The sequence below is a fragment of the Taudactylus pleione genome, unplaced genomic scaffold (assembly GCF_031769625.1).
Source record: "Taudactylus pleione unplaced genomic scaffold, aTauple2 ptg000122l, whole genome shotgun sequence".
Lineage (NCBI taxonomy): Eukaryota > Metazoa > Chordata > Amphibia > Anura > Myobatrachidae > Taudactylus > Taudactylus pleione.
In genome coordinates, this window is record NW_028284524.1 from 15029092 (window position 1) to 15054796 (window position 25705).

Sequence of the window (25705 nt, forward strand, 5' to 3'; positions counted from 1 at the left end):
TCCCTATATTTCATTATGTGTGATGTATGATATTATCTAAAGTAGTTTGTTGCGTGCACTGCTAATAAAAGTGCAGAGTGGCTTCCTGTGATCTTTTTCTGTTCTAATCACTTTCATCTCGTTTCCATGACAGTTTCTGGCATATGACACTCAGCTGGTGATCGGGAACAGGAAACACGCCATCAGTCCGGAAGAGTATATCTATGGCGCCATGCAGATTTACACAGATATTGTCTACATTTTCATTAACTTGCTGCAGATCGTGGGCAGCAGAACGTAGAACAATCTCCTTCCTGCAGGGTCTCAGTGGTCTGAAATTCTTATATATTTTTTTTTTTTTCTAGTGAGGCTCCAGGTGTTTTTTGCCCCTACAGAAGGGCTAATGCTCTGTTCTATCCACCTTAGAGAGAGTAGTACTTCGTGAAGGCCATGGCCAATATTACATGTTTAACCCTTTTCTCTAAACCTATCATTACATTTTATTAAGGAGCCATGGTGCTACTTACTTGCTAAAACTCTGGAAAACTTATTGCACTGCTAAGATAGAAAAAAGTTACAAACCTACCAGTTGTGTCTTGTTCATAGTTGTAGGATAGACATAGACACTTCAAAAAGTCTGTCTTTTGCTGTTACAAAATGTTCCTTTCAATCTGCTATGTGCCATCAATACACAGTCTATTTCATAGTCCAGAAAATTGGCATTTTAGCCCATAGCACCAGGTACTTTTGGTATCATTGGCCTAATTAGTGGGTGAATTTCCCATATGAACAGCCGGTGCATATCTTGTATTTATCAAACCATATTATTTTGCAGTGAGGGCACTTGGACACAAAGTACATGACTGTGCTGCAGTTAGTTCACATGTGGATCAGCGATGTAAAAAATGCAACATGTACATGAATTCATTACAATGCAGTCTGTATGTGTTGCATGTTTGGATTCACATGAGGTAATCCATTCAATAGTTAATGGTCTAAACCAGGGGTGGGCAACCTTTTTTCTACCGAGGGCCATTTTGATATATATATATAACATTATTTGCGGGCCTGGTCTAGGCCATGCCCCCTCCGTGTGATGTCACATGGGGGTGGGGCCATAATCGCCGGTGATTACAGCAATGCCTGGAACATCCTGAGCATGTTCTGGGGAGTTGTAAGGGCAGCGTGGTGACCGTTTGAAACATCCTAAGGATGCTCCAGGTAGCACTGCTGTATAGATTCTGGCTGCAGTGTGCCATTCTAGGCACCCTGCTAGCCAAATGAGGCTAGCACAAAAAAAGCTCTGAGGGCCAGAACAAATGATACCGAGGGCCTTATAAGGCCCCCGGGGAAGGAGGTTCCCCATCCCTGGTCTAAACCAACAGAACAAGTTAGGGAAAAGGAATTTCTGTTTACTCCGTGCATATAAATGTAAGTGACTTTCTTGTACCTGTTTGAATGAGTATAATATGTATCACTGCAAGGACTACTCTGACACACATAGTTTGTATATTGCCTGTGGTACACCACAGATTTAGAATGGAAACACATGGGTATATAGTTTGCACCTGTAGTATATTCCAATTAAGATGATTTAAAGTGGAGAGTAATCTTTTTAACAGAGAACAGCAGTACTGCTACATATTAACTGTTTGGCAAATGGTAAACTCTGTGAAATGCTACCATTCACTATAGGGATCAGTGATCCCTATTTGGAGGGGTCTGCGGTGAGTGTAGCTTGCACATAATGTACCACTAGTGCAAAATAAGCACCCATATTTATACACTGTCACATTGCTTCAGACACAAATGTATAAACCCCATTGTGTGGCCCACACAGCAGTGACTGACATTTCTCTTCAATGTAGTTATAGCATATGACACCCTATGTGCCTTATTGCCAACTTTAGAAAACTGCATATGCTCTGTACCAATTGCTCAAGGCTCAGTTATTATGTGCATTTCTGTTTTACAGGAGGTTTTAGTTCTCCGGTGCAGGTCACCTACACAGTGGTTCAGCCATTTTGTAGGCTAAAGCAAATATTCACAAGAATGCTGTCTTACAATTCCCTATGAAACAGGAACATCGCAGATTCACGAAAGCATCCATTATTTCTAAATAATAGCTTGGCTCTAGTCTCAATGAATATTCATTCAGCCCACAAAATGGCTGCTTTTAAAACCTGCACTCCTCTAAATAAGTTGGCTACACAGCACTGAAAGGGCATTAGTCTATGTTGTAGAGGTCTAGTTGTAAGGCCAGTCAAAATAAACGCAATTTTTATAGATTCATAATCTTCAGATTCTTTGTAAATAGAAGAGTGTCATTTGTTTTCTATTGCACATTTTAGTGTAACTGCAATAACACCAGTTTGCTTAAATGGCATGTGCTGTACCTTACTAAGGCCTGTGGGTGGTGCTGTCTCCTGTCAGCTAGTATATAGCACCCTCTACTGACTCGGGATATTGTACATTACCTGCCAAAATATTAGCAAAACAATTATTTTGGTTTATTAGTGCTAATGATATACCTACCAACAATGCTATATACATGTATGATATATAGGTCAAGTATTGATAATGTGTATTCATTTATTATTATTTTTAAGTGCCATTTACCCAGCAGCACTATCTTATATAATCCATTTGATCTCAGAGAAATTATTGAACCATGTAAATAAAATAAAATGGTGAGTAGTGAAGAAAAACATATTTCGACATTTACTAATAGTGGAGTTAAAGGACTCTGATATGAGAAGATTATGGTTATAGTAAAATGTTGCGTTACTTTGTATTTATTTGTTACATTCTATGTCTATCACAGCGAAGCAGAGAATTTGTTACATTGGCTCTGTCCTGTGCACTGGGAACAAAGGGTCAGTGTGTAAAGCAGTGCTCTATCTAGGAGTAGGGTCACCTTTTTAGCCACAGATTGGGTGGCTATAGGGATCCTGCCACAAGCAGCAGGATTTTAATCACACACAGAGTCCCTAATATGTAATAACCAGAGGTCAAAAAGGTATTCTGTGTCCATTATCATGACACATTACTATAGGATGGGGTGGGAAGGGATCGGTTACAATATGTGCCGAGTGTGAAACATGCACATTTCTTTCTCTTTCATATATTGAGCAAATAAAGTTTATTTACTTCAGCTGGTTTTCTTGACTCATTATTACAATGGAGACTGGTGGGAAACTTAAAAGCGGGACAAAATTATCTTTATAAATATAAATTATTTTTTTATTTTTTTTTAGCAGCCTGAAAGTACTCTGATTAAAAAATAAATGGAAATTTATACTTCCCATAATTTTACAATTCTTAAAAGGGATACACATTTTATTGCACATTTTTTTTTCTTTAATTGAACTGTAACGTTACACTTGTTTTTTTATTCCTGGTAGAGGACATATTGTAGATCCACAGTAGCTGGAGTTCCCTCTGTTCTATATATGGACTCCTGCTTTCAGTTAATGCAGACAGGGCTGGACAGATCCCTTTAGATAAAAAAAAAAAAAAAAATCATTTTGAGCAAGTTGGGAGAGTGTTTTGTTCAAATTAAGTATATTTTTATAATAGGTGTCTTAAGCCGGGTACACACTAGACGATATCTCATCATACGCACTTGCCAATGCTAAGAAGGTCGGTACACACTAGACATCATCTAGTGCAGGGGTAGCCAACCCTGGTCCTTGAGAGCTACCAACAGTGCATGTTTTCCAGGTCTCCTCACAGAATCACAAGTGAAATAATTAGCTCCATCTTTTCAAATGAGTTAGTAATGAATACACCTGTGCACCTGCTGGGTGGTATGAAAAATGTGAACTGTTAGTAGCTCTCAAGGACCGAGGTTGGCTACCCCTGATCTAGTGTACCGGCCTTTACAATGTACTTTTCAACCCTGTGTCCCATTCTCTGGCCCGTGGGGTTCTGTGGAAAGTATGGGACACCTCTGACAATATGCTTTATCTGAACAAAATACATATACTCCCTATTCCCATCACACGCCCTGCTCTATGGAATGTATGGGACACCTCTGACAGAATATGCTTTATGTCAGTGGTTCCCAAACTGGATACTGCGAGTCACTTGCAGGGGTGCCACGGGTTGGTGATCCAGGACCAAATCAAATTATCTATGGTCACTCATAAAATGTGGACAAACAGAAGTGCAACCCTGTCCACACCACATAACGGACCCCAAGGATGACAGGTAAGCATTTAATTTAATAATTTCTGATAAATTTATCAATAAGAAACATTTGGCTTAGGGGTGACGCGAATAAATTGCTGATACTCTACTGGGCAGTGATTCAAGAAAGTTTGGGCACCACAGCTTTCAGTGAACAAAATATACACACTCCCTATTCCCATCACTGGCCAATAAAAACAATTCCCCAAACCTCCATTATTGGTTTCACAAAGGATTGGGTAAGTGAAAACATCCCAAATGTTAGTCTCAGGGAAAAAAATAAATAAATATATAAAATCACACTTCCTCTTCTTGTCATATTACATTTTTTATTATGACCAACATGCTGGAACCTGTAGTCCCACTGAAGCTGGGCTGTAGCAGGTTACCTAATTGTGGTGTATACAGAACTGCAATCAGTTTACTTCATACTTATCAGCCTATTGTTCCCACTGACTGCTATGAGCTATGGCATACAATAGGGCAGTTTTCTAATTCACTACATTGTCCAAACTTCTCTCATGCACTTATAAGGGATCATTTTAAACTCCTAATTTTCATGAATAGGCTCAAAAGACCCACAGCATTCCTACATTTGTCACACACTTCTATAATAGGTGTATAACTGTTGTGGGACAGAAAACGCCACCCCTCTGAGGAAGGGACTGTGGTCATGAAATACAGAGGATTTATCGTACCGGTTACTAATCACATGAAAGCGTTTATGTTAATAAAGACAATCTACATCTTGACCCATTTATAATTTGGAGAGATCGAGTAATCAGCAGACGTGTGAGATCCATGGCTGGCGGCTTTTCATATTGCTTTCCATCAGTGTAGATTGGGGCGCTGGTGAACAGCAATGTACATGGACCTATATTAATCAAACCAATTCATCAAAAAAACCTAGATCTGCAAGAACACATTCTGATTCATCAATACAGGAAGAAATGTTTTGATTTATTTTCCTTGGAGGAATTTAAGCTCACCAAGCAAAGCTAGTAGAAGGTTTTCTTTTTTTAGAGACACAGATAGCAGCTGCTCTCCCAACTAATGACTGTATAATTGGATTACAGCCTGATCATCCACCCACGTCACAAATGATTGGATTCTGGTCACTGCTATCCGCAAGACACTCAGAGGTTTCTGCAATGTTAAGTCTACAATACAGGGAACTGAACCCTTACTTTAGCTGGCAAAAGGTGCATCAAAAGGAAAAAAAAAAAAAAATCTATATTATTAGAATACACACACACACACTGCCAGAAGGCTGCTAATCTGGATTGTTCAGTGCAGTCTCAGGGTCAGGGTCAGGTCCCCAATGGAAAGACCAGCTTTTCCAGTCTTCTGTTCCAACACAACTCACAGTGTCCGCTACATAGACTTGTTAAACCTTTCGCTGTTGTATTCGCCCTTATTGGCATCTCTCATCCTCTGACAGGCTTTCATCTGCTCCAGGCGTCGCTTGTCAACCTTGTTTTTTGCCAGCATGAACAGCAGGATGCCAGATGGAAAGCCGATAGCCCTGTGTTAAAAAATAATGGTATAAATAGTGGACACAGTGTTATCTAAACAGCTGGCACCTGTACACATTCTGCAAGATTGCAGACCGCCATTTACAATAATAAATGAAATAGCCAAGGGTAAACCACTGACCCCTCTACTACAATTGCAACTACTTAACCATAGATGAAAAAGATATTATATTGTAAGTATAACCCAATATTGTGAGTGTATAAACACACTACACCATCTGTGATCTCATTTCTTGGAGGTACAGTACTTACACCTATAGAAGTCCTGAGAACCAACCTGTTTCAAAACAAGACCATATTTGAGGAGCATTTATACCACATTGGTTTGATAAGTACATTAACCCAGGGTCTTAAAAAAAAAAAAAACATACATTTTGGCATTTATATTTTTAATGCACCATTTGTGGCACCCCTTGATTTTTTCACCGTGCTAACTAGGTCTGTTTTACAATGACCATCAACAAGTACCAGGGGCAGTTGCTGAAGGTGGCATGGATTGACTTGATGAAGGAGTGCTTCTCACATGGGCAGTTCTATGTGGTCTGCTCCAGAGTGAGATCACTCAGCAGCCTGGTGATCCTAGCACCTGAAAGTAGGTTTAGATACGTCTTATAACACCTTCAAGTCAAAATTTATTTAAATGGATACTACAACTCTCCTTTACCCCAGAGGCATTAAATGAACTAAGCACGTAAATTAAGTTAAAATGGGATGAAGGAAATTAAAGTTTAGAGTTATAGTAGACTTACCTAGATAACTCCTTTTCTTTGAGGTCCATATGGTCCACAGAGATACCATGGGGATATTGTGGTTGGAGATATCCAGGCACCAAACAGTTAAAGCTTCAGCTCCCAGGATGCCTCGGGTCCTCCTCCATATATACCCCGCCCCTAGCCGCAGGCATTCGGTTTTGTAAACAAGTATCAAGGCAGGAGAAGGAAAGAAAAACAATTACACAAGATGAGGGAATCTGTGACCGAAAGAAAAAAAAAAAAATTACCCATGCAGCCAGGTGCGTCAGAGTGGGTACCCTATGGACCTCAAAGAAAAGGAATTATCTAGGTAAGTCTAACTCTAATTTTCTTCTTCAGAGTCCATAGGGATTCACAGAGATACCATGGGGATGTCCTAAAGCAGTTCCCCTAAGGTGGGGGATGCTCCTGAGCAGAAAGGAGAATTCGTTGCCCAAAGGAAGCATCCTGAGAGTCATAAGTATCAAAAGCATAGAACCTAAGAAAAAAGTGTGGACAGAAGACAACGTGGCTGCCTTACACAACTGTTCAGCAGAGGCGCCACGACTAAGTGCACACGGTGGCCCTACAGACAGAGTACAATCTGCTGTCACCGTGCTTGGGACAGAGAGATCAGCCTGTCTGCCCACCTGAGAGATAGTCATGCATAGCCATCTCGCCAGAGTCTGCTTGCTAGCTGGCCATCCTCGTTTGTGAAAACCATATAATATAAAAAGAGCATCCGATTTCCTAACAGAGTTTGTACGCTCCACATAAAACTAGAATAAAATACATCCAGGGAGGCTTCACCTACAGAAAGATCTGGAGCCTGAAAAGCTGGAACTACAATCTGTGCATTCACATGAAAACGGGACACTACCTTAGGAAGATAAACCTCCCTTGTGCGAAGAACAGCTTTATCCTGGTGAAAAATCCAAATCAGAGACTCTGCGTGCAGAAGAGATACCGAGGAGAAAAAGTGTCTTTGCTGTCAACCATTTCAAATCTACAGAGTCCAGGGGTTCAAATGGGGGAGCTTGTAGCCACTCAACAACCAACAACAAATCCCACGGTGCTACTGGTAATGAGGCAATCTTCCTCTGGAATCAGACTGACAGTGCAGAAACCTGCACTCTCAAAGTGGCCAGGCGAAGACCGCTGTCTAACCCCACCTGAAGAAAAGCCAGTACCCTGGAAATCCTGAACACTTTAGGATCATACTTCCTTGGGAGGAGGGAGATCGGAGGACAAAGATACGCTAGCTTGAAGTCCCACTTCACTGCTAGAGTTTCCACAAAATCGGCTGCGGGATCCCAGGCTCTGGATCCGGACCAAGGAATCTTGTGGTTGTAGCCTGAGGCCATGAGGTCTACCTCTGAGTCCCCATAGTCCACTAAGATCTGAAAGACATCTGGATGAAGAGCCCATTCCCCGGGGTGTATATCATGACGACTTTAGGAAGTCCGCTTCTCAGTTGAGGACTCCTGGTATTAATACTGCCGGGATTACTGGAAGATGACATTCTGCCCAGACCAGAATGTTTGTCACTTCCGCCATGGCAGCCAGACTTCCTTGATGGTTGAGGTAGGCTACTGCGGTTGCGTTGTCAGACTGTATCTGGACAGGCCTGCCCTTCAGTATATCCTGCACCTGAACGAGTGCTCCGAATACTGCACGAAGTTCCAGGATGTTTATGGATAGGTGACCCTCCTTGGTTGTTCATCTTCCCTGAAAGGTGTGACGACCCATCCGCGAAGGCTGGCATCCGTAGTGAGGAGCACCCAATCTGGAATCCAGAAGGGCCGACTCATGTTCAGACGAAACGTCTGCAACCACCGTGAGAGGGAAAGCCAAACTACTGGAGAAAGACGGATCGTCTGTGACTTTATTGACTGGTACTCCCCGCTCCAAAAGGAGAGGATCAGCTGTTGAAGTGGTCTGGAGTGCAACTGAGCATGATCCACTATGTCGAAGGTGGACATCATGGACCCCAGAACCTGCATTGCTGAGTGGATAGACACCGTCTGATTGCAGAGAAATCTGCAAACCCTTAATTGTAGGGCGATTATCTTGTCTCCTGGCAGAAATATTCTTTGTGCCAGAGAATCCAGGAGTGCACCTAAATGTACCATATGCTATACTGGAGAAAGAGATGACTTTTTCCAAATTTATGATCCAGCCTTGTCTGTGTAGGCAGGCAATCGTTAGTCTGAGATGATGTTGTAAAACATCTGGAAACTGTGCCAATATCAGGTGGTCATCCAAGTATGGCAGTATGCTGTCACCTTCTCAGAGGAGCAGTCATGACTGCCATTATCTTAGTGAACACCCGAGGGACTGTGGACAGACCAAAGGGCAATAGTAATGTCACTGACGAACAGTCAAACTCAGAAACCCTTGGTGGAATAGTACAATAAGTATATGCAGATATGCATCCTATATGTCCAGGGAAACATGAAATCCCCAGGTTCCATTGCCAGCATAATTGACCGTAGAGTCTCCATATGAAACCTAGGCACATGAATGAACCTGTCTATATGCAATAAGCTCTTAGTCAACTACGAAAAGCACGAAACCTTAGTAGGATATTGAGCTCTGTATAACCTGGCCACCTAAGGAGAGGTATACAGGAAGACTGACCAAACCTCCTGAGACTCGCCTACAGTAGAGCACCTGAAAGTGGTCTCTGGGAGACTCATAACAGGGAGAAGCAACCCAGACGCGGGAAACTTAGTCTCTGGACCAGCGCCTGGGCTGGGGGAGGGGCTGCCGGGGAGAGCCTACCTCCCTTAGGCTATGTTGATCCACCGGGCACAATGGCTTCTTACACTGTCCCCGGCGCCAGAATTTTATGCCCCGGTGGTCTAGTGGGAGAAGCAGTCGTCCCTGGTTCCCCACAACAGCGGCCTCCACTGCCGGAGGTACGGACTGAACGTGGTCCACCTTACATGCATCCCCGATGTTTCCCCGGCTGCAGTCCCGGGCCCAGCAACTATCAAACCACTGGCACCCGCCGAAATCACTAGTCTCCTCACTGGTGCTGCGGCGCTGGTAGTTGGAAAAAAAAAACCTACTTGGGACTGCCGAAGCAGTCCCCTGTACAAGGTGCACTGATCCTGCGCACCAAGCAAAAAACTGAGTGCCTGTAGCCAGGGGCTAGGTATATATGGAGGAGGACCCAGTGCATCCTGGGAGCTAAAACTTTTAACTGTTTGGTGCCTGGATCACTCCAACCACATATCCCAAGGTAATTCCTGTGGAACCCGAAGAAGAAAATTACCTTTCCATACAAAAGGTAAGACTTCTAGTGCCCTCTTCGATCCTGTATCAGCTTTCCAGGATCTTAACCAAAAGGGCTCTACGTGCCACTATTGAAGCTGCTGATGCTTTAGAAGCTAAAATTCCAGAATCTACCGCAACTCCTCCCAGATAGGAAGCCGCTTCCCATATGTGGGAGAAATACATCCTCTGTTCTTTGGTAGCGTCTGGTAGAGAGTCTTCCAGTGTCCCCATCCATTCTACAACAGCTTTGGCTACCCAGGCTCCAGCCATAGCTGGACGAGTAACAGCTGCAGATGATGAAAATATTGCATTAAGACATAATTTTCTTATCTGTGGAATCCTTCAGAGAAGATACTGATGGAATAGGCAATGTAGCATTTCTGAATAAATGAGTTACATGAGCATCCACAGTAGAAGGTACCTCCCGCTTAGTACATACAGAAGCTGGGAAAGGGTACAATGATGATAATCGTTCATTCACATAAAATAGTTTATCCGGGTTACCCCATGCCTCATCCATAAGCTCAGTGAGCTGTTCCGTTTTGGCCACCTTCCGGTGGTGATTAAACATTGGAGCCTTCTTACTATGAGCTGGTTTATCAACCTGAATATCTAGGACTGATTTAACTGCCGTCACCAAAGGAGGAACATCCACTGTGGATGGATGGCCTTCCTCCTCGGGAGAGGAACCCTGTGCATCATCTGATTCCTCTGATGATACGTCTGAATCCATATGTTGAGCAGACGGATAAAAACAAGAGCTATGGTAAGAACTTACCTTTGTTATCTCTGTTTCTACAAAGTCCATACGGTTCACCTTGGGGTATAGCTGGATATGGATCCACGGGCACCACGCAGTTAAAGCTTTAGCTGCTCCCAGGATGCACTTGGGTGCATCCTCCTCTATACCCCGCCCCCGAGCCACAGGCACCTCAGTTGGTAAGCAGCCAAGCCGGAGGAGGAGACTAAACAGAGAGAAGGAAGACTGGAACACACAAGAACCATACACGCAGAAATGGGAGACTGAAAACTGGTGACCAGCCACACAGCCCATATCAAGCCAGGTGCGTCAGGGCGGGCGCCCTGTGGACCCTATGAACTTCATAGAAACAGAGATAACAAAGGTTAGTTCTTACCATATCTCTTGTTTTCTACTTCAGGGTCCATAGGGGGTCCACATGGTTGACCTTGGGGACGTCCCAAAGCAGTTCAACTAAGGGCGGTAACGCTCCTGTGCAGAAAGGAGAATCCTGCGCCTGAAGGATGCATCCTGAGAGGCAAAGGTGTCAAATGCAAAGAACCTCAATGAGTGGAATGAGCCTTAACAGAGGCTGGAACATGTAAATCTTCCTGTGTATAAGCCTCACAAATAACAGAACTAAGTCAACTGGCTAAAGTGTTTTTGTTGGCAGGCCAACCCCTCTTGTGAAAACCGAAGAGGACAAACAACGAATCAGACCTCCTAATGGAACCGGTCCGGTCCACAAACTCTGAGAACCCAGACAACATCTAAGGAAGCCTCTCCAGCCGAAAGATCAGGTGACTGAAAAGCTGGAACAACAATTTTCTGATTAATGTGGAATTTGTAAACCACCTTAGGCAGAAAATCAGGACGAGTACGAAGCACTGCTCTGTCCTAGTGAAAAACCAGAAAAGGAGGGCAACACGAAAGTGCCCCCAATTCTCATAGTCTCCTAGCTGAAGCAATTGCCAGGAGGAACAGTCTTGAACGTTAGCCACTTGAGCTCCACAGACTCAAAAGGAGGACCCTGCAGGGCCCGAAGAATCACCGCCAAATCCCATGGGGCCACAGGAGGCACAAAGAGTGGCTGGAGTCTTAGAACATCCTGGAAAAAGGTGTACACGTCCGGTAAAGTAGCAAGCCTGCGTTGAAACCAAACCAATAAAGCAGGCACATGCACCTTCAGTGAGGAAAGACGTAATCCTAAGTCCAGACCCGACTGAAGAAAAGCCAGAATCCTCGAAACCCTGAACACTTGGGGATCATAGTTGCTGGACTCGCACTACTGAAAGTAAGTGTGCCACACTCTGTGGTAAATCCGTGCGGAAGCAGGCTTGCGTGCCCTCAGCATGGTGGTAATAACAGAGCTAGAAAAGCCCCGGGACCTTAGTACGGCTGTCTCAAGAGCCACGCCGTCAAAGACTGTCGACCCAGATCTGGGTGAAGGCAGGGCCCTTGAGACAACAGGTCCCGCCGCTAAGGTAGAAGGTACGGAACGTCGATGGACAGGCTCCGCAGATTGGAGTACCACGGACGTCTTGGCCACACTGGGGCCACCAGTACCAGAGTGCTCCCGTCCTGTTTGAACTTGCGCAGGACCTGAGGTAGCAGGGATATCGGAGGGAACAGATATGCCAGCTGAAACGTCAATTTTACCGACAGAGCGTCCACCAGGCTGGCGCCGGCGTCCCTTGTCCTTGACCCGTACACGGGCAACTTGTAATTGTGACCAAAGGCCATCAGGTCCAGCTCCGGCAGCCCCCATTTGTCCACGAGTAGTTGGAATACCTTTGGATGAAGCGACCATTCCCCGGGATGCACGTCGTAACGGCTGAGGAAGTCCGCTTCCCAATTGAGGACTCCGGGGATGAAGACTGCCGAGATCGCTGGAAGGTAGCACTCCGCCCAAGTTAGGATGTGAGACACCTCCGCCATCGCAGCCCTGCTGCGAGTTCCTCCCTGGTGATTGATGTACGCCACCGTGGTGGCGTTGTCGGATTGCACCTGTACTGCCCTTCCTTGAAGAGCGGTGCCAGATGACTGTAGAGTTCACGGCTCTCAGTTCCAGAATATTGATGGGAAGAGCCGCTTCCTCTGCTGTCCAGCGGCCCTGAAGTGACCAGCCTGTCACCGCCCCCCAACCCCAGAGACTGGCATCCGTCGTGAGCAGAACCCAGTCTGGGATCCAAAAGGGGCGCCCTTCAAGGAGATGGGCTGTCTGCAGCCACCAAGCCAGGGACAGCCGTACCTCCGGAGACAATATCAGCATCTGAGACCGGATCCAGTGTGGTAACCCGTTCCATTCCGATAGAATCAGCCTCTGCAGGGGCCGTGAATGGAACTGGGCAGATTCCACCATGTCGAATACCGACACCATGGACCCCAGAGAACTCTCATTGCCGAGTGTACCGACACTCTGCCACTGCTCAGGCAACTGTGTATCCGTAGCTGTAGTGAGGAGACCTTTTCCGGAGTCAAAAAGATCCGTTGCTGACGAGAGTCTAACAGGGCCCCCAAATGAACCATCCGCTGTGATGGAATCAGGGAGGACTTTCTCCAGTTTATCAACCACCCGTGCGCTTGCAGACAAACGATTGTCAGGTGGAGATGTTGAAGCAGTACCTCCGTGGGAGCTCGCCAGCAAGAGGAGGTCGTCCAGATACGGTAACAGCCGTACACACTGGCTCCGAAGGTGGGCAGCCATAACCGCCATCACCTTGGTGAACACCCTCGGTGCTGTGGAGAGACCAAAGGGTAGAGCTCTGAACTGGTAGTGATGGTGTAATATAGCGAACCGCAGATACCGCTGATGTGAAGTCGCTACAGGCACGCATCCTGGATATCCAGGGAGACCATGTAATCCCCCAGTTCCATCGCCAGAATGATGGAATGCAAAGTTTCCATCCTGAACTTGGGAACTCTGAGAAACTTGTTCAGAGACTTCAAATTGAGGATGGGGCGATGGGAGCCATTGGGTTTCTGCACCAGAAACAGCGTAGAGTAGTACCCCTAGTACAATGACCCCTGCAGTCCGCAAGGACTCTATAGCTACCTGAATCTGCATAGCCTTGGTTTTGTCCTGAGAAGGACTCGTGCAGAAAAACTGATGGGGCGGTCTGTCCGAAAAGACAGGGCGTACCCCTGGGAGACCACTTCTCGAACCCAGGCGTCTGTGGTGGTACTGAGCCAGCGTTGGGCGAATTTAAGAAGTCGGCCTCCCACTCTGGGGTCCCCCAGAGGGAGGCCCGTCCCATCAGGCGGACGGCTTATCTTCCTGTTTGGAAGAAGGGCGCCTAGCACTCCAAGCTTGCTTTTTGGGTTTAGAGGTGGGCTTAGCCGTCGACTGCCTCGGGAAGGATTGACCTTTTGCCTTAACCTGAACCCGAAAGGAACGAAAGGCCGAGCTCCGGACCTTGGCAGGTATTGCAACTGAAGGGAGGAAAACTGACTTGGATTTAGCCAGGGTATCCACTATTTTGTCCAAGTCCGGACCAAATAGCAATTCTCCATTAAAGGGTAAGGCCTCCAGGCCTTTCTTTGAATCAGCGTCCGCTCTCCAGGACCTCAGTCATAAGGATCGGCGGGCAGACACTGCTGCAGCCGATACTCGAAAGGTCAGCAGACTAGCATCCAAAGAAGCTTCTCAATGTAGGAAGCAGCGTCTCATCTGTCCTAACAACGCTCTCTGGACATCCGGAGCATCGTCCGGAAAAGTATCCTCTAATGCGTTGGCCCAACCCTCAAAGGCCTTGGCCACCAAGGAGATGGCCATGGACGGACGGGTGGGCCACCGCCCGAGAGGGAGTAAATGGACTTTAAGCAAGTCTCAACTTTTCTGTCCGTGGGATCCTTCAGCGAGGATATAGACGGTAATGGCAGAATAGCGCTCCTGATTAAGCGGGTGACATGGGAATCCACCGCCGGTGGAGTTTCCCATTTTTTACAATGTGCCTCAGGAAAAGGATAATTAGCAGCCAACAGCTTCTGAGGCAAGAATCTCTTACTGGGCGCCTGCCAAGCCACCGCCATTTGATCCGTCAATTGATCAGACAGGGGAAACACCGCAGAAACCACCTTAGCCTTTTTGAAACTAGGATACTTCGACTTAGGAGCTGGTGCCTCATCCTCTATTAGGAGAATGGCCCTAACCAATGCCCGCACATTAATGGACGACTTGGTATCTACCTCCTGGACCGAGGTGTCAGTGTCGTCATGTACCTCCCCATCATCCAAGGACCCATCAGTGTCCGATAAATGTGCCGCCTGCGCCATTAGTGTGCGTTTTGACGCCCTTGAAGGCATGTCACTCTGCAACATCGACTGAAATGCCGAAGACGCGGCCGCCAAATTTGGACTGAGTTGGAGAGCACATCCACCCAGGGTGGAGGAGCCGCCACAGGGGCATGAAAAGGCACCACAGACTGCTGTGTCACAGGGGTAGACTGTATATACATAGGTAACCCCCCATAAGGACCAACAGACTGAGACCCAGGGGGACACTGCAATAATTGCGGGACAGCCGGGGAATGGGGGATGGTAGGCTGGGGCAACGCCCTAGTAGGGACAGCAGTCGGGACCGACAGACGGTCCGCAATAGACACCAGCACCTGAGAAAACATCGCCCATGGTGGTTCCTGCGCCATAAGGGGTTTTGATGGACCAGGGACCACCTGGCACCGTCCACTCAGGCCATCCTGTGTTAAATCCTCTCTATCCACAGCTAGCAACCCCCGGTCTGTTCCCACGAACTGGGGGACAACGGACTGCATTTTAAAAAGGCACCTGCGAGCCGCCGCTAACCAGCGACACGTGGCTTACCTTTTTCTCCCCGGCAGAAGTCCAGGGAGGTCCCCAGAGTCCGACTAGTACGGACTCTGGTCTCCCGCCGTGATCCCCAGTGCAGTACTGGCGTCGAGGCGCAAGCGGAGAGTAGGAGCGGCAGCGTGGACATCTGTATAGACAGTCCGTCGCTGCCGCTCTGAAGAGCCAAGTCCAACAAAAAAATTAATTAACTGATTCTTAAAAAAAAAAAACCTTTTTGGGGGGCTGCTCCTGACCAGACTCCGGCCGGGCACCAACTAAACTGAGGTGCCTGTGGCTCGGGGGCGGGGTATAGTGGAGAATGGAGCCAAGTGCATCCTGGGAGCAGCTAAAGCTTTAACTGCGTGGTGCCCGTGGATCCAGATCCAGCTATACCCCAAGGTCAACCCTGTGGACCCTGAAGTAGAAAGATAACTTGTGCTTAGGCGCCTTATTAACTACCGGTCTGCTTTCAACATTAGATGGTGCCATACTCTGACTAGAATGGCCATAAACATCCTTCCAGGAAGGATGCATAGGAGTTGCAAACATAGCATGCTGTGGACACCCCATCCAAGGAGGCATTGTGGGAGCAGCCATACGATCCACAAACTGCTTCATTACCTGGGACAAAGTGGACAAGAGCCATCTTGGGTATCCTGAGACAGGTAAACTGGACTGGTGATGTGGTCCTTTATAACAGACAACACACAAACCATCCTTTGCGTCCTAAGAGGACACACAGGCCATACATGAAACCAGCACAGTGCGCCCCCCCTCCTGGTTCCCTTTATTCATGTTCATAAAGGTAATAAATGCAATGCTATGTGACACAAAAAGTCTGAGGTAATCCACAAGCGCTGTCCTATTTAGGAGACTAATCAATGCCTTCACTTGGCACACTTTTCTGTCGGTATCATTTTTTCTCCCGACTCTCCCTCTGTAAGATACAGACTGGTTCGTACTCACCATGCAACAGAGGCTACTGTTCCCTCAAAGGTTTCTTTAAACTTTATCCTTATGTTCTATCATAGAAGATTTCCCCCAGTTTCCTTCTACCGAGTAAGTGGACATGTACTCACCACATACTCCTCTTGGTTCGTGCCCATAAAGGTTTATTTAACTCCAAATGAATTAAAATCCTTAATCCTCAGTCTGGTAGATTTTAGTAATAATATAAAGTTTTTATTATATACACAACTCCAATCAATACGTATATACATAAAGATGGAACCTCCAGTGTTTCTGTTAACAGATATAGCCTTAATACCTGGGAATCAAGGCCTCAATCACTGGTCAATAATAGATTAGCCACTGGTAGTTCATGTAAAAAATGCTAGGTCCACAAGTCGCATACAAATCAGAAAAGAACATTACATGTCTGCAATGGGCACTATCATCAACTACACAGACCGCAGTGGCTGGTAAGATATAGCGCTGTAAAACCTGGCCCTTGGGAGAGGTATACAGGGAGACTGGACCCAGCGATTCCCGGAGACTGCTTGCCTAAAATGGCTGCCGCGCGTCTGAGCGGGCGGAGGGTGAGGGAGGAGCAGCCCAGGGAACACCAGGACCGCAGTGGAATGGCACCCTGAGCTGGGAGAGGGGCTGCAGGGAGATAGCCTTATCCCCTGGCTGACGTTAACCACCGAGTCCCCCGGCCTATGTCTCTGCGCCCGTATGTTAATGCCCTGGTGGTATAGTGGAGTAGTGGGCTGCCTCCCCAGTGTCCACATCAGCGCCTCCGGTCTGTCTCATGAGATCGGAGGCAAGACTGCACTAATATGCAGGGCCCTGCGAACGGGGTTCCGCCTTGCCTGTCCCCTGGATTCCGGGCTGCAGTCTGGGGTCCGGGAAGCCTGCTAGCTACTCCCCCTCGCCAGGAGTACCTAGCAGACTTGGTGTATCACGGCGTCGCAGAGGGGTGATGGGATGGCAGCACGAACGTCCGCAGGACAGTCTGGTGCTGCTCACCCTTCTGGTAGAAGTAAAAATTAAATACAATCAGAAAAACAAAAGCTTGGGCAGCATAAGGCAGTCTCCTATGATAATGGTGGACCAGCTCGCTGCCGGACACCAACGAAACTGAAGTGCCCTCAGGCTGCGGGCGGGGTATAGGGGGAAGGACCGAAGCATCCGGGGATTGAAAAGCTTTGCTGTTGGTGTCCGGTCCTCCAGGGGTGTAGGTGCCCAATGTCTCCCTGTGGAGCCCTATGGACCCTGAAGACGAAATACTAAATATCTAAAGTCTACCTGGGTGAAACCGGGCATATCAGCTGGTAAACATATAAAACAAAAACATTGTAATACAATAATCACATAGATATTAGGTTTCTGCAAACCAATAGAATGTGTCTACAAGGAATAGCAGCAATGATAGTCGCTTTTAATCTGACACTCGTGGGATAAAGGTAAACAAGAGTAAGTGAGAGTTTAGTTGGATGTGTGATCCATCCCTTACAGTTCTGATTTTAGTGATATCCATGCTTGAGCACAGATATTTAAATAAAAAAACCAAGGTACTAATTAAGTCATCGGTGCTCAATTATGGCTATCCTTAGAACCTTAGTGTGCCTTGAGGATCGTGGTTGGGAACCCCTGCTGTAGCGGTTGCAAACAGCACCAAATACCTTCAGCACAGCTTCCCACACTGCAGCTGGACACAGATAACTGCAACACAGGTTAACAGGTAATGGGACCATTATTATCTGCAGTCTCCAGAGCAGCTGGGCGCAGTATCCGGACAGCCACACCACCCAAAAGGAGACACCTTAAGACAAGATTACTTCCTTATGTACATTACAGTTGGTTCCAAGCAACATATTGACATATGCATGCTTGACATAAATGATCCTATATAAAAGGATACCATCTTCTAATTTGTGGATATTTTTAACAAATATTGTGTGCTCTATATTAGACCACCTTCTTTTTATACAACAGATTACAATGAACTATCAGTGAGTCTTGTTCACTTTTATACACGAGGGTCAGACATGGTTTCTTTTTTTTTCCATTTTTAATTATTTTCGGTTATGTATATGCAATAAAATTGTAAATGGTTTATATAAGCCCAACAATTATCTTTTTATCTTTGGTTCTATTGTATCCACCAAATACACTGCTCTCCTTTTGCACATAGTGTTATTCCATTTCTCTTTTTGCTGTTTTTTTGTGGCTTGCAACCATTGGTTGGCAGCTTTGTAGAGTATATTACAAATTGTATCTCTTTTTTATCAATAAGGTTCCCCCCAGTGCTTTGGGTGTTATTCTATTGGTACCCTTTTGTAGATGCAATTTCACCAAAGTGATATTCATCCATACTGGACCCTAATCTTTTTGGAATTTGAACATGTCTCAGTAAAATGAGGCCAGAATGGCACTTGGGAGGTACCAGGACTTAAACATACAATATACATATATGCATAATTCAGGTGTTCTATCATATGTAAATTAAAGGCAGAAAACCTGGGGTACAATTTGGTCGGATTATGGGAGGAGCTTATTTTGGCAAAAATTCCCATCTTTAAATACAGTCCCACTACCGAGGAGATATTTGGTGAGCTGCATACCAACATGACATGACATCTTAATTACCAGCCTCCTTTAGACCTTCTACCCTTGACGTTATAGGGAATTGTGCAGATTTTAAGAGGTAGGGAATAGCTCTATAATAAATATGTTTTTGTGACCTAAATATGGAAAATTCAGGTTATGTCTTATGCCCCCTGTAAAAAAATTCTCCTTACCAGGCAATGCCCACTTTTTTCATGGGATTTTGTGCTTTGGCACCTGTGACATGGATGCTGCCCCTGTACACTGGATCCTCACTCTTTAACTGTTCCCACAAAGAGGGCTTGGTATGCAGAGACCTTACGTTTTCTGCTGTGGATGGTCTGAGGGCATTGACCCTCCTCGATACTGCTCCCATTAAAGTGCCTATAGGAACAACAAGATGAAAATCTAGGTTTATATCTGGTGCAGAGTTAAGAGAAAAGATTTATAGGATACATGCGGCTGAGATACATCAATAATGGAAAAAAGAAAAAGAAGGGGTAGCTTACTGCACCTGAACCTAGTATGGCATTTCATAGGTATATAGAATTACAGTTTCAGGTAGAGGGAATTTCGCACTCTGATTCTAATAGTTTATTTTTTTAAAACACTTGAAATGCTCCAATGTGCGCCCACAAAACAATTGAATTTCTCCCCATAGAGCACGTGAGGTGGTACCAGGTACTGACAATTACATGCAACACGCAGATCATGTAAGGCGATACATACAGAATAATAACAAAAACTGAGAATTACATCCAGCATACAGAGCAGGTGAGGTGGCACTGAGAATGAGATCCAGCATACAGAGCAGGTGAGGTGGCACTGAGAATTAGATCCAGCATACAGAGCAGGTGAGGTGGCACTGAGAATTAGATCCAGCATACAGAGCAGGTGAGGTGGCACTGAGAATTAGATCCAGCATACAGAGCAGGTGAGGTGGCACTGAGAATTAGATCCAGCATACAGAGCATGTTAGGTGGCACTGAGAATTAGATCCAGCATACAGAGCATGTTAGGTGGCACTGAGAATTAGATCCAGCATACAGAGCAGGTGAGGTGGCACTGAGAATTAGATCCAGCATACAGAGCATGTTAGGTGGCACTGAGAATTAGATCCAACATACAGTGAAAGTGCAGAGGTACATCAAGAATACATCCAGCATAGACAGTTTGTCATACAAAATAATGAAGTGGTACATACAAAATAATGACATAATGAGAATTACATCTAACGTACAGTGCACATGAGGTGGTACATACAGAATGACAGGTACTGAGAATTAAATATAATAGAGAGAGCAGGTGAGGTGATACATCCAGTAATTACACAAGAATTACATACACAATACAGTGCAAGTGTGGTTTTACATAAATCAAATATAAAGAGCATTTGACAATACATATGGAAGAACAATGGTACATATGGATTAATGACAGATACTAAGAACTGCATCAAGCATATAGAGCATATGGCTAATACCTGTACTGAAAATTATCAAGCATAAATGAGGCGATCAATAGTTAACACCAGCGGCTCTCAATTCCGGGCGCCCGACGGAGCAATTCAATTGTTGCTCAGGCATGGCTTGTCCAGGAACACCCCATACAAGCGCTGCCTCCAAGCTTCAATCTCACCCTGAAAATAAACTATGTTTTGTGCCAATAATTATCAGTACACTAGACATCCATGTCCAGCAACTAATAAATCCTCATACAAAGTAAAAGCCATTTTACAGAGGTAATTTGTGCACAGAAGGGGGCTACATCACAAAAATTAAATAACCAACATTTTCTTAAAGATCACCAATGCCTTATTGGCAGAGAGAGAGAGAAAATAGGGGATAAAGCGCAAAAACTTGTGGGTAAGTGAGTTAGAGAAAAGAAGTTTGTGTTGTGTAAAAACATAGCACCTAAGCCTCAGATTTATAGGCGTCAGCTCTGGGTCAATAATATAATACTAGTATAAGTATTTGAGAAACCATAGACAAAGTGTAAATTGACAGTAGAGCGACAAGTTTGCTGTTAAAAAATAAGCGTGACTGCAGCGTGATAAGAAACTAATACATAAAACTAATTTATATCCAGTGAATAACACTTATTAATGCATAACCATAATAAAATAATGTATGAAGTTTTGAGCAAAAACCAATACTTATTCAGAATAATAGTGCAATCTTATTAGAAAAATATTGAACATATATTGAGAACTAAAAGTGCTAGTGCAATAAATACCAATATAAAAAATGTGTATCAAAATAACAATTATAAACAATTATAGGATTTCCACCTGATAGGCTAATAAAATCCCTTATTAGTAGTAGTCCCCTTGATGAAGTCATAGACGAAACGCGCTGGGTGTGTTTGCTGCTACTTCATGCACTTTGGACTACTACTTCTCTTTCTCATTCAGATAAGCTACTATTTTTAAATTTCCAACATTATTTCACTGCCTTTTTTATTATATCATGTATTTTAAGGGATTTTATTAGCCTATCAGGTGGAAATCCTATAATTGTTTATAATAAATTGTTATTTTGATACACATTTTTTATATTGGTATTTATTGCACTAGCACCTTTAGTTCTCAATATATGTTCAATATTTTTCTAATAAGATTGCACTATTATTCTGAATAAGTATTGGGTTTTACTCAAAACTTCATACATTATTTTATTATGGTTATGCATTAACATGTGTTATTCACTGGATATAAATTAGTTTTATGTATTAGTTTCTTATCACACTGCAGTCACGCTTATTTTTTAACAGCAAACTTGTCGCTCTCTCTCTCTCTCTCTCTCTCTATACATACACACAATCCAAGGCTCATAATATAAACTTCCTTTAGTTATCTTTTTACCAGAGAAAAAAATAAATGTGTGATATTTACTGGGCTTTAGCCCTCCTGTTGATGTGGAAGAGGATTACAAATCCCAGTGTGTCCTCCCAGATAGATTTCTAACCTCTAATCTCTGTGTTAAATGCAGAAGGAACATTTAGGGACTGAGATGACATGTCTGTCGTACATACATATACAGTATGTCCCTCGTAAAGCTCTTTACTTTAGACCGAACCATGTCCCAAATCATCATCTCTATCTGCTGCAAAATGGATTTTAAGAGCACAGAGCAAATAACAAGCCCACATTTCAATATGTAGTAACAGATAAGACTTAAAGCATACATGTACATAATATGTCACATTAATTACACTGAACATGTATGTAGTGTCACAGATAACACACTAACCACAACACCTCCCAGCTCTGTTTGACACCAGCAACCAAGCACAGGGCGCTGCCATCTTGCTCTCAGTCTGAACGTCTCCTCCTGTTGCTGGTGATGTCGTTTCCTGTCTGCCCCAGGGTGTACTGGGATTTGTAGTTTCGGCCTTTCGGACGTTGTTTGTCAAGAATTAAACCTTATATTCTTATAATAACACAGTTCACAATTTATTACAGCTGCTCTGCTCTCTCATTAAGATCTTGTGCCACTAGTGGGGAGGTCTCGTGTTCATGTGGAGCCGATAATATGATATGATAATATGAATGATACATACTTGCAAGCACTGTTGCCAACTCTGAAATGAGAAACAAGCTACTCGAGTGAAAAACAAGCCCAAAACAAGCCCAACCCAATCTGATAAAGCCCAAAACATAAGCCCAGCGTAATATGGTGGTACGGGGGCGTGGGTAATTTATTGAAAAGCACAAAGTCATTGTTAATTTCATTAAAATACATATAAATATTTGCAAAATACAGCTTTTCCCTGCTCTACGAATAGACTCCACTGTGCGAAGTAAAACGCAGGGCACTTTGGGCCTGATTTGGCATAGGATGGAATTGCAAAGCCATACACAAGCAGCTTTGTAATTCTGTCCTTTCTAAAATGCAAATGCAGCAGAAGGTGCCTGAAATCTCCTTGCTGCATCTGCGATCCCAGGCTGCGACCAAGGTTGCAGTCTGGGATCACCATTGCAACCATTGATCGCGATGGTTGCACCTTTAGTCAGGACGCGGTTGGTGAAGATGGCCGTGTTCCGTCATCATGCAAGGCCAGGAAGTCTGCGTCCATGGATGCAGATCCTAGCCTTGCCACGCCCGGAAAACGGGGGCTACATGCCCCCGTTTCCGGGAATGCAGAAAAAAGAGGCAACATGCCCCCGTTTCCAGGAACGCAGGCCGTCTCTGCCCCACAAACTCTTCTGCCTGTCAATCAGGCAAATGCATACAGGTGCCTGTGTAATATAGCAGGACCCGTTCTGCACATGCACAGAATGGGTCCTGGGCAGATTCCCAAGCAACTAGTGTGCACTGTTGAATCAGGCACTCTGGACCTGATTCAGACCCGCTCGCGAGCCCTGAGCGCTCGCAAGCGGGTCGATGGTGCCCAAGTGCGCATGCGCACGACGGAGGCGGCTCCGTCGTGCGCATGCGCGAGACCCGAATAACGACGGCCAAGCCGTCGTTAAGGGTCTCACACCAAAGGGGACGTACTGTCGATGGTGATTGACAGCACGCCCCCTTTGGTGGGCGTGCCGGGGGCGTGGCTGCCCAGACGGAGGCGTTCCCTTGGGAACGCCTACCGTCTGGGACCGGCCCCACTGACATCACTAGTGATGTCAGTGGGAATGCTTTTGGCTCTGATAGAGCCAAAAGCACTCCAGGGCTTGCGGCAGCGAGACCCTACAGCAGGGTCTCGTCGCACGCCCGATGGTCGCGATGGTCTTGACTATCGCGACCATCGTCATGGCCGCTCGCTATGGCTGTGGGTGGCCACCCACAGCTATGCGAGCGGCCATGAGGCCGTTCCAAAAGGTAGGAGGGCCGGCCCTGATTCAGAGCGAGCGCGTGGTAAAGTACAGGACAAAAGAGCAATTTAAACAAACACGTCAAAACAAAATAACTGACATATAGGAAAATTTAACTTCTATTGATCGTTTAAACGAGTCATTCTAGTTAACCAAATCTACATAACTACATATACAGAGAGATATACAGACAGACAGACAGCTAAACATAAATGGATTGGTGAAAGAGCTATATAACATTTGCTCACCAAATCAAGCCCAAAAACAAGCTACCTAAAAAAAAATAAGCCCAAAAACAAGCAAGAAGCAACCATCCAAAAAAACAAGCAACTGGGGAAAAAACAAGCCCAATTCCGCTTGTTATAAGCGGACTAGGCAACTATGCTTGCAAGGGATGGGAATCATTTGAAGTTTCATCGGCAACATCGGTCAGATCGTGTAAAATATGCCCAAACGTTAGTCCCCACTCATGATGCGATGCACGTCCCCGCAGGTCGCACGTCGCATCTTCAGATCTGCCATGCTGTAGGGCAGATCTGACAATCTCAAGTCATGATGCACTGGATAGTTTAGGAGGCACGTGTCAAATAGGCAGCTTTTTCAGATCAAATCGTGCCCACGACTCCCGGGGAGAGTTCAGGGGGAAATCGTACACATCGTGGGATTGTGAACACATCGCTATGTGTGTAGGCATCTTCACAGTGTCACTGTCAGGCACTCACTGCATGAACTCTTCTTAAGTTGTGATTGACTATAAAACAAGGTGAGAGCCAGCTGGCAGCCCAAAGAAGTGACACCACCATACAGTGGGTCTGATTCAGACCCGGACGCTATTTGCGGACGCTCGTTCTGAAAAAGGGGCCGGATATTTAAATTGAGCGCTCGCTCTTTGTGGTCTGTTGACCCCTCTATGTCTGAGCGAGCGTCCGAAACATGCGCTCGCTATTTTGTAAAGACGCCCCTTGGCCGTTCGCATCATACGTCATCAACGCTATTTATTAGATTAATCGAGTACATCGAAAGGCATCTGAACTGCTCGCAGTGCTTGCGGTAGGATTTACTTCCCGCAATCTCTGCGAGCAGTTCAGGCTAAAAGACAACCAAGTGACGTGGTCGATGACGCTGCTTTGTTAATTATGCACACCCATTAAACGCCGTTTTGACCGTTTGGCACGCCTGCGTTCGGATCTCCACTCCCCCGTTTTCAAGCACCTTCCCCTGTTACCACCCACAAACGCCTCATTCTGTCAATCAAAATAACAGCCCCTCGCTGTTTTACGAGCGCACGATTTCCGACCGCAATGACTGGTTCGCGCATGCGCATTACGACCCATCCGCATGCGCAGTTTTGCGAACATCGCTCAGCGCGAACGAGCGGCCGCTTTTATGTGACACTGGGCCTCTGAATCAGGCCCAGTGTCACATTAAAAATAACATTGAAAAAGCAGGGAAAAACATCGGGGGAGAAATCTTGCGATGGTGATGAAACATTGGATCCTAAACATTGCAGAGTTGAACATCGAAACCATCTGACCAATGTTTCCGATGAAACATCGGATGATTCCCATCCCCAGCATACATGTATCAGGATGCGGCCTACGATCGGACTCTACTCACCACTGAACTGGCGTCCTTGGGCTCTGAGGCGTCCAGTGTAAGTGGTGAGTTATGGCTGAGGATTCTCCCCGGGGTCCAGTAGGACTTCCATGCGTGCGTCCTGGTTCCCGTGGTGGCGGGCATGGGCATGGCCATGTTAGTTCATCTCTCCTGATCAGTCTCCTCCTGTGGCAGTCTGCGGTCTCCCAGCTGATCTCACGATCTACTGACCAACTGCCTGGGGGTATTTAGGTCTGACTCCTACAACAGGACGTTGCCTGTTCAACTTCGCTGTATGACAGAACGCTGCTGTTCCTTCATGACATCCTTCATTTCTTCAGTACTTCATGTCTTCAAGTGTTCCAGTGACTTCCAGCAATATTCTTACCAGCGTGCTGTGCAGACCTCCCTGTGTTATCTGCTTTCAGCTGGGAAGCTGATTGCCAGAGTTCCAAGTCTCACCTTCAGGGCCGTAGCTAGG

At 45.5% G+C, this 25705-nt stretch overlaps 2 protein-coding genes across 4 annotated transcripts in view; one reads left to right on the top strand and one right to left on the bottom strand.

Moving 5' to 3' along the window:
• The window catches only part of TMBIM1 (transmembrane BAX inhibitor motif containing 1), a 59643-nt gene extending 56510 nt beyond the window's left edge, over nucleotides 1–3133 (top strand). For both annotated transcript variants that reach the window (XM_088472379.1, XM_088472378.1), the window contains exon 12: nucleotides 134–3133. In XM_088472379.1, the coding sequence (XP_088328505.1) occupies nucleotides 134–280 (147 nt within the window). In that variant the 3' untranslated portion in view covers nucleotides 281–3133. The remainder of the gene's footprint in view (nucleotides 1–133) is intronic.
• On the bottom strand, nucleotides 2980–22197 carry LOC148524095 (uncharacterized). 2 transcript variants are annotated; one of them, XM_088472380.1, is made up of 4 exons: nucleotides 22067–22195; nucleotides 19010–19199; nucleotides 5537–5695; nucleotides 2980–3476 (listed from the first exon to the last, which is right to left on the bottom strand). In XM_088472380.1, the coding sequence occupies exons 1-3, from the start codon at nucleotides 22119–22121 to the stop codon at nucleotides 5545–5547; spliced, it is 396 nt and encodes a 131-aa protein (XP_088328506.1). In that variant the 5' UTR covers nucleotides 22122–22195; the 3' UTR covers nucleotides 2980–3476; nucleotides 5537–5544. The 2 variants fall into 2 exon arrangements, with proteins under 2 accessions (XP_088328506.1, XP_088328507.1); XM_088472381.1 differs by lacking the exon at nucleotides 2980–3476 and having other exon boundaries at nucleotides 3483–5695; nucleotides 22067–22197.
• Nucleotides 22198–25705: the final 3508 nt, after the last annotated feature.